The 9,324-nt window shown below is 43.5% G+C and overlaps 1 protein-coding gene across 6 annotated transcripts in view; it reads right to left on the reverse strand.

Annotated features, from left to right (window-relative positions):
- LOC132989818 (segment polarity protein dishevelled homolog DVL-1-like) overlaps nucleotides 1-8,630 on the reverse strand; it is a 31,981-nt gene extending 23,351 nt beyond the window's left edge. For 3 of the 6 annotated variants that reach the window (XR_009675943.1, XM_061057693.1, XM_061057692.1), the window contains exons 1-2: nucleotides 8,171-8,630; nucleotides 952-1,021 (exon numbers count right to left, since the gene is read on the reverse strand). Coding sequence is in view for 5 of the 6 variants with exons in the window: in XM_061057693.1 (XP_060913676.1) it covers nucleotides 952-1,021; nucleotides 8,171-8,340 (240 nt within the window). In the remaining variant the exon portion in view is untranslated. The remainder of the gene's footprint in view (nucleotides 1-951; nucleotides 1,022-8,170) is intronic. The other 3 variants (XM_061057690.1, XM_061057689.1, XM_061057688.1) reach the window with 2 other exon arrangements.
- Between the last annotated feature and the right edge of the window lie 694 nt (nucleotides 8,631-9,324).

The raw sequence follows: 9,324 nt of genomic DNA on the forward strand, positions 1-9,324 counted from the left end.
AACATTTTGCTCTTGTCCTGCTGGCTGTTTTTTCAATGAAATTTAATTAAAAATAGGTTTAAAAATGTGTAAAGTGGTGATTGAGCAGCAGTGGGATACAGCCAGGCCACTTCAGGTACTCTTTAATTCAGCAACATCGAGCAAGACGGTCGTTAACAAATATGAAGCCACCACTGTGTCACTAAACCTGACCTCTGACCTCCCCTGTGGAGGAACAAGTTATCCACTAACTTCCCCTCAGAGATCAATAAAATGCCAATTTCATTTGCTGAACCGTTAAAAGAAACGGACAAAAAGCCAATGAGTAGATTAAAGCTGCCGAACTAACTTAACCATCTGTGCTCTTCATTCATGTTTAAAGGTAGAGCGGAGCGGTAACCTGTGAGTTCTGCTCAGAATATATTACGATAGAGCAATGATTAAAATGTGAATCTCCTTTAACATGACAGACTGATTACATGTTTAGCATGTTTAATGTCCCTGAAGGGAGACCTGGGCTCTCTGTGCTGTTTATCTTCCATAATTACAAATCACTCCAAACCTTAAGTGGTCAATAGAGTAATGGGCCGTCAGATAGGAAACACTGGACGCTCTACTGGTTCTTGTTTGAGTAGCCACTTGTGATTGTGCAGTAGCCAAGTTTCATATCTAATGCAATCACTCACTCCTATATGATACAGCTGAATAGAGAGATCAAGGTGAAGTGTGTTTGAAACCTGTGTGGAGGCGTTGCATGGCTTCATTTACATGATCTACGACTGCTCCACATATCTTTGGTTAGAGAGCCGAGGCTGCACAGCTTAGGCGGGCAGCCAGGGGAGAGACAGAGAGGGGTGGGAGTGTGTGTGTGTGTGTGTGTGTGTGTGTGTGTGTGTGTGTGTGTGTGTGTGTGTGTGTTTGTGTGTGTGTGTGGAGGGAGGGGGGGGGGGGTGCACCATTCATCTCACTTACCCAGGACACTACTCTCCCGTTGAAGCACGGCAGCTTGGCGTTGTCATCGGAAATCTCTTCCTTGACGACCCTTGGGAGCAAGCAGACAGACACAGTCAGGCTAACCGGCCAGGGCACGGACACAGAGTCAGCTGAACAGCTCGACGACACGGTGCAGCCTGAAGACACGTCACTCCTGCTGCCAAGCTGACGCACACACACACACTCACACACTTTCTCGAGACACTTTTTACACCTGGCTCTCAACCAGATTTGTATTAAGAGGCACAGGTTAAGAGAGAGTGGCAGTGATGACACACCTCAGTGTCTATCAGGGATTTATTGACTCCCTGTCTGCCAGGTTACACTAAACACTACGACGTGATAAGGGCTGCTTAACCCACAGAGAACAGGGCCATAAATCAGTTATGAATGGAAGTGATGGTAAATGTGTGCAGGTGTGTATGATATAAAGGCATAAAGGTAGATAGACAGATAGATAGATGTTGATAGAATATTTAAAAAATAAAGGAATAGAGAAGCTTTAACGCGTGCAAAACTCTAGCTTTAAAACAACAGGCTTGACTTGACACTGTTTAGGAAGTCCAACTGATATATGATGAGATATGAGCTTCAGAAAGGTAGAATATACTGCATGATGAATGTAATAAAACTTTACAGTAAGTAGATATTTATCACTGCTATAAAGTCTACCCAACACCTCTAGGACAATGAAGCACTGTGAAATGATTATAGGGGGATATAAAGATGTCTGCATAAAGTCAAGGTGACTTGTTTTTTTGTGAACGCAGCAGGTAATATTCAGGACAATTCACAACGAGTGAGCAGTTCGGGGCGATGGCGTTTATATCATGCGACTTTGTGCACGTAATGAAGATGCTCGACACTCTTTTCTGCTCACCAGTGTCATGTTCTTTATCACTCGTGTGTTGATACTGTGAATATGTCCAAAAAAATGACGGTGTCGGACTCTGTCTGCTCCGACAACTTTGAAATAAAAACACAACTAAAAAGAACTTGACCGTTGTTAACCACTTCATTAACCATCTTAGTTCTCTTTCGTTTCGCGACTATCTCTCTCATATGATCCCCGGCTCGTCATAGTCCGTGGATATTTCTTTAAGGCACACCGGCTTACCCGGTACCGCCCCACAGCTCATCTGTAAAGCACATGCGCTGGCGTGCTTTCATTGATAGTTTGATCGGAACGTGTCTCCGAGCGGCCAAGAGAGATAGTCTCCTCAGTCAGAGAACCAAGGTTACCATGTAACCCTACGATTTCTAGGGTTACATAATAAGAGTATAAGAGGAGGGATAACAGGACACATTTTTTAGGACACGTCTTGCCTCCTGAGACCCCCCCCCCCCCCACAGGGAAAACCCTCCTTCTGTTAGGGACATGTGTCGTATTGGCAACTGGGGAAAATTTCTGGGGCAGGCTGGCCTCAATTTTTGAGAATTTTTCAGGAGTTCATGTATGAAAACAGCTTTATTGACATATGCGTGAAAACTCCATAATATGGCTGCAGACTGGACCTTTCTGTATTTTAAAAGTAAACAAATCAACCCTTAAAACTTATTCTAAATCTTACTGGTAGCCATTGCAAGTGTGCTAAGACATGGGCATTATGGTTAGACTAGAGCCATTGAATATTCTGGCTGGGTAAGAAAGATGGATAGCTGTTTCTATGTGAGTTGAGCTGTGACAACAGGGTGTCAAGGCCCAGTAGCGTGTATTAATAGAGAGATCAAGTGTGTGAACTTCCCTCAGTGTGTTCGTCTTCGGCTGTAAATTCCCAACAAAAATACCTCCGAGTTAACTTTTGACCTGCTGGGACACAGTTCAGCAGAAAGCAGTCACCACACCTGCTCGGCTTGTGTCACAGAGATCAGGCCTGCAGCTAGCTGACGGCTACAGGAGGAGCCTGAAAACACCTCTCTCTCTCTATCACACACACACACACACACACACACACACACACAGGGTTAAGACGCCCTGATGCATTTAGCTGTTTCCATTTGAACTCTCTGCTCATTGTTTGTTTTTGTTTTTCTACTCCCAGGATTGGTACATGCAAGAATTTCTGAGGCTTGGTGCAGGTCTCACATTAGCTGCTCGGCTTTGAACGCTTAAAAAAGGGAGAGGCGAGACTTAATAGCAGCAGGGAAGCCTAAGAAGATTTCATGCAGGGGTGTATCTGTCTGCCTTTCTCCCCCCCCCCCCCCCCCCTCACCTCTTGTTTGCCAAAACTTTCCTCTTACTGAAATGATTAGCCAAGCTGGTTGTGTTTGTGTGTGCTTTTGCTCTTGCTGCTGTGGGAGCTGTAATGCATGCTGGGAGTGGTGGACGGAGATAACGTAGCCTCGTGTGGCTGGACGGCCGCAGAGTCTGCTGCTGCTGCTGCTGCTGCTGCTGCTGTGGCCTGCTCCTCCACCTCCTTCTCCTCAGGGAGGAAAAGGGAGGGAAGGAGGCGAGGGGGGGGGGGGGGGGGTGGCTCTGCCGGGTGCTTGTTAGGTAGGAAGTGTTTATATCCTTTTGCACGGGCTGCACGACCAGCTGTAAGGTGAATTATGAGGATGTGGGAGTGGCCCATCCCAAAAAAAAAAATACCAGCAGTGCTTCGTCTTGCTAATGTTCCCCAGGAGTGAGGTCGCTGTTTTCACAAATTTGACGGTATTATTACGTTTTTTTTTTTAAAAAGAACAAGCATGCGAAATAAATCCTTTGAACAAATTTCTGTCTGTTGAAAAGAGCTGAAAACGAAAACATAATTCCGATCATAACAGATGACGTCTTCATCGTGCAGTGAAACACCCGTGGTTTGCATTCTTTTCAGCTTCCATCTGATATCGGGAGCAGTCTAAGTTCAACCCTGAGCGCACAAACACTCACACACTCATAAGCCTTGTTTAGAGGAGCATGTGTCTAGCGTGGGCCACTGTCACAGATCTGACTTCTTAGAGCAGACAGCTTAAATAGGTCTTAACAGATTTCACAGGATAACGACACAAGATTTACCCTGGCAATCGCTGAATATTCCACCGCTGGAGATATTTGTGTAGCTGGGCAAAGATTAGACGCGTTTGTTTCACTTTGAGAGGCAGAGGAGGGCTGGCTAGTTAGAGCCTACCAGAAACCAGGAGGCAGAAGCAGACAGCTAAACACCAGACAGCGTGCAGTCCCAATGGCCATAGGTGGGCGGATGCTCAATGGTACTATAAAAGGGGAAGCTAAATATTTGTAGGCAAATAAGATTAGGAATAGAGAGACTTCAAAATGACACCAAGTCTGACTTAGTAACCGGCTGAGTTTTGACTTTGAACCACCTAAAAGCTGTTAAAAATAACATGCACATTGCTGATTTCACAATTTGGGCTGGAACTGAGGGATTTACAAAAAAAAAAATATCAACAGGGGTGTGAAAAAAAATACTTCTCATCTGGCATCCTGACTTGTGGGAGACAATGATCTAATACCTGTTTGTTTTAAGATTTATTTTAGGGCTTTTATGCTTTAATTTTAGAGACAGGACAGTGGATAGAGTCTGAAACCGGAGAGAGAGAGAGAGAGAGAGAGAGAGAGAGCGAGAGGGGAGTACAGAGACTACAGTCCTCAATGTAGGTTCGATCCTGATCCTGATTGGTTAATGCCATTCCCCACCCGATCTCCTGTCTCTGTAAATCTGTCCAAATAAAGACCCAAAAGACCCCCAAAAGGAAAATCTTAATCTTAATCTTAAAAATAAAGAAAATATGTGAAGACATGAAAGATGATAGAAGGTGAAACTGACCTCAAATTACAGTGAATCCTGCACTTTACCTTTCAGGGGAAATGTATATTCTGATTTAGTTAATCAGATATTTGTATGTATGATTCTGTGATTGTCTCGCAATATAATTATCCAAGAATGGCTGAATCAGGATATTATCATTCTCATGGGTCATCATAACTTGAGTTACCCTGATTCCCCTTCCTCATTATAATCATAAAGGTTTAGGGCCATAGGGTAATTTTCCACTCATAATATCACAATCTGAACATTATTAAATGTTGACCTTAGAAGTAAGAGTGTTTTTTTGTAGATGATAAGACTCAAGAAAAGATGTATAACCTTCAAAAAAGCCAGTCAAAATCCTTAAACAAACAAAAAAAAAAACCATGATGAGGAGGGGAAGAATTTGTTCAAAATCTGCAGATTTTAGTCCTACGGGGGCTTAGCATCACTTCCTCAGCAGGAGAAAGAGTGCCCTAAACACCCCCCACCCCCTCTTCTTCTTTCTAAAGCAAAAACAAGACTGTTTCTTTCAGACCTGCAGCTTGGCTTGCTCCCTCAGCTCCACAGAGCCTCTGTGACTTGCATTACAGTGAAGTCTCAAACCAGCTCACCACCGGTGGCAAACGACAAAGCGCCGTACCATCACCTTGAAGTCTCCGAGAAAGCCAAGTGGGTTTGCCTCAAAAAAAAAAAAAACAACCCTGTCTCAATTAGCATCCTGTCTTATGAATATGGATGAATGGATGAATATTAAGGAAAAGGGGGAAACAACTGAGGTATGAAATGTGCACAAAGAAACCCTGATTGTTTGATTTGCGGCGCTCTGCTGTGTGACAGAAATGCCTCAGTCCGCGGTTACATACAGCCCGTGTTATTCTGGAAAGTGCAGAGAGCTGGGTCGTTTCGAGGGCGAGGCGTTTATCAAATTGGTGTGGCTGTTGCCTAGAGAGCTGATACTACGAGCACGAATGTAGCTCAGTCAATCCCTTAAGAAAATGGCTGGTTTTTCTGGCACACCAGGGGGTCTACTACAGAGGACCTTGCGCTGACTGCTCATTTACATTTCAAACACTGTCTATAACTGCAAGGGATTTGATGTTTTCCCTCTCTGCTCAGCAGTCTTATTCCTCCCCAGCTAATTCTCCAGCAGCCATACTGTCTGTGTGGATGCAGCAGAGCCAGCATGGCTACCACAAAGCGCTGCTATCCTCTTTGCCTTTGACTGGGTTTTGCTTCCATACTGTGCCAGTACCATACGGTGCTCACAGAGCCCCAAATATTCAACCTTAACTCAAAGGCTGGCATTGCTGATAGAGACGCCTTTATATTCTGTTTATAATAGCTTTTAAAGTCTTTTTACAATGTCCAAATTCACATTATATTTTAAAGGCTCTGTTGATGCACATGAAGGAGCAGGTTGGCCTACTGTAGCTGTGTTCTCAGCCACGTCTCCGTGTGGAGAAGGCAAACACACTTTGTTTGTTTCCATAATCTGCTTGTCGATCACCTGAGGCCCTGCGAGCAGCCCGGCCTGCACTGCAACAGAGGCAGGAAGCCTGGGCTGGGGACAAAGCGGCGCACCGAGCCTCACAAGCCACCAGGAAGAGCAAGTTCCCCCCCCCCCCCCCACAAGGTCAGGCTGCAGTGGAAATGTATGACGCTCGGCTCTGAAGACAAGGCCCGCCGCTGCATTTCCTCCAATCATGCTTGCGGTTTCACTGCGAGATATTAATGTTTGTGTGTGTGTGTGTGTGTGTGTGTGTGTGTGTGTGTGTGTGTGTGTGTGTGTGTGTGTGTGTGTGTGTGTGTGTGTGTGTGAGTGTGTGTGGGCCCGTGTATGACTCCTCAGACTGGAATGAGAAACAGGCACTGACAGAAATATGTCATCCTCAGCAGAGGACGGATACAAGTTGATCTCACTGACCAAGAGAGCCGGAGCGCTTTGGTGAAACCTCCTGAAAATCAGGGCGGGAAAAAGAACGGAGAGAGAGAGAGACAGAGGCAGGAAATATTTCTATTATTCATAAAGTCCAGATTCCGGGAAGAGAAGAGACAAGGTAGTTCCTGTGACTGTTTGAGGTTTGAGAATTCACCGTAAAAAAAAATTAAAATAAAGCTGCATTCACACTTCAATCAAATAAAGAGGACGGTTAGTATTCAATCTGCTGACATTTCCTTTTTGCCTGAAAACTACTCTCCATTGCTCCCATGTGATATGCTCTGATGTTAATAGTTTTACTTGTTTTTACCATTTTTGATTCTCTATTTTAAATGTATTTACAAGGAAATTGTGTGCTTGCATTTTGTTGTGTTGTTTGTGTATTTTGTCCTCTATGAATAGCACTTTTTTTTTTTTTGCGCCTCCCAGCTTGAAAATTGTTTCATACAATTAAAAATAATATGCGTGGCTTGAATTTGACACATAATGTGTTATTGAAATGATTTCTGTCCCATGACCAGCATAGTCAGGGGGTTAAAACGTGGCTGCTGGTTTATTAAATTAATCTCATATCCTTCTGCGTCCAAGTGGCTCACCGTGTTGTCCGAGAATTTAGACGAGATGCAAAATCATGGCAATCAATTCCCCCCTCAACGTGCATTATTTAACCTCAGTGTACTCCTGGAAAACAAGTCAGAATGTATAATCAGTGGTAATAGAGAGAATTGTTGGGGAAAAACAACATGGCTATGAGAATGAAGTGCTGTTTGAAAAAACGCTTCTCCCCAGAGAGGATTAAATGCCAAATGTGTTTACATGATTTCACATCTTGTATCACGAAACACCGTCTTGCGGTTGCCTTATTCCCCTGGGATTCCTCATCTGCAGGCCATTGTGGTGTGTCTGTATGATAAATGACTGCACTATTAATCTAACAATGGAGAGATACAAAAAAAAAAAAAAAAGCTCCTTATTGGAAAAAAATAAAAGCAGGAAAATAGAAACAAAAACAAAAGCAGTCTAAAAATCGAAGAACTTGAACATGTGGACGCTTTGTCAACAGGACCCTCACATGTTTATTCCACATGGTGAATACACTCACTGGCGTTCATTTGGGTTCATTTATTGACAGTAATAAGGGGAGCAAGGGGGTCTGGCTCTGTGTAATCCAGGCAGGGCTGCGTCATTAGGACTCTGGACTGGATCTGCTCTCACTTCAAACACTTCGTGTGTCTCCTCCACTGCGCACAGTGTAGCCTCGCAATAATGAGCAGGTGCCAGGAGGAGCGTGGAAAAAACAAGACACGGCACTGTACTTTTAACACACACACACACACACACACACACACACACACACACACACACACACACATGCAACAATGATACATACAAGCCATTATCGTCCACCACGGCAGCGTAATTAGCTTTCTACACACAGCAACGTCAGCCAGGCAAAACGAGCTAATAACGATAATAATAATTAGCACAGACGGCGGCTACTCACCCAAAATCTTGGTCCATAGATTTGAAGAAGAATTTGTAGCTGTTGACCGGCCGATTGTTGAGGACATTTTTAAAATCCGCTAAGGTGACTTTCTCCGGGGGAACGGAGAGTTTGACCAGATACGGCGTCTCCTCCTCGTCTATGTGATATATGATTTTAGTCTCCGCCATGAGCGAGTGAGGGGAGGACAATCATTGACACAGGAAAGGAAACAAGGGTTGGCAGCGCAACAGACAGGCCTGCTATGTTACCAGCGACCCGTGGAATAACATAACAGCGTTCGCTAATAAGACAGAAACCTGCACACTCCACGCAGGAAAATATGGCTCCGTGTGTTGGACAAACGGGGCGAAAATCCCGACATAATCGCGTTGTGGGTGTCTGTACTCCAGCTCCGGTGTGAGTCGGTACGGTGGCTCTCTCGGCACTAAAACAGGAAGGGACAGTCCACATCCTTGCTTTGCGATATGGAGTTGGGAATATTGCTTTTTTTTTTTTTTTTTTTTTTTTTTTACAAGGTAATTGGTTAGACAGTGCTGTCATCTAGTGGTGTGTCCGGGGCTGTGCGCAGCCTTATACAACACACTCATTACTGTACAGTATAGTTTACTGTAGCCTACAGATATAACATGGAACAAAAGAAGAAGTGGACTGTCTTTATCAGAGCTAAATTAGGGATTTAGATTATCGCCACACACTTTGATATTAATGTGTAATATGAGGGTGTCAGGAGAAAGCGACTCAATTTGGACACTTCAATGCAATAAGGCATTTGTGTAAATATTAAGGCTTACACACACATAGAGTATTATGATAATCTGAAATAGCCTACATTACAACTCGTTATGGATAACTGCCCAACGTCCAAAACAAAAAAAACAGTGCAATTATATAATGTGAAAAATATGTGTGCAATAACCTCAGGTGCAATAAGAAAACATATTTATATTTTCATTTCATTGTACAGTGTTCCCCTTGTTATTTTTTTTTTTTTTTTTGTATTCTACAGTGTATAACTTCTGTACAGTTTATTTTAATTTACTTAGCTGTTAATACAACTTGTTTATTTTTACTTTTTTGTACCCTTTCTTTTTTTTTTTCTTACAATGCTATTCTATTTTATATATAATTTTAACTTTTTTGTAGACGCTATC

The sequence above is a fragment of the Labrus mixtus genome, chromosome 15 (assembly GCF_963584025.1).
Source record: "Labrus mixtus chromosome 15, fLabMix1.1, whole genome shotgun sequence".
NCBI classification, from domain to species: domain Eukaryota; kingdom Metazoa; phylum Chordata; class Actinopteri; order Labriformes; family Labridae; genus Labrus; species Labrus mixtus.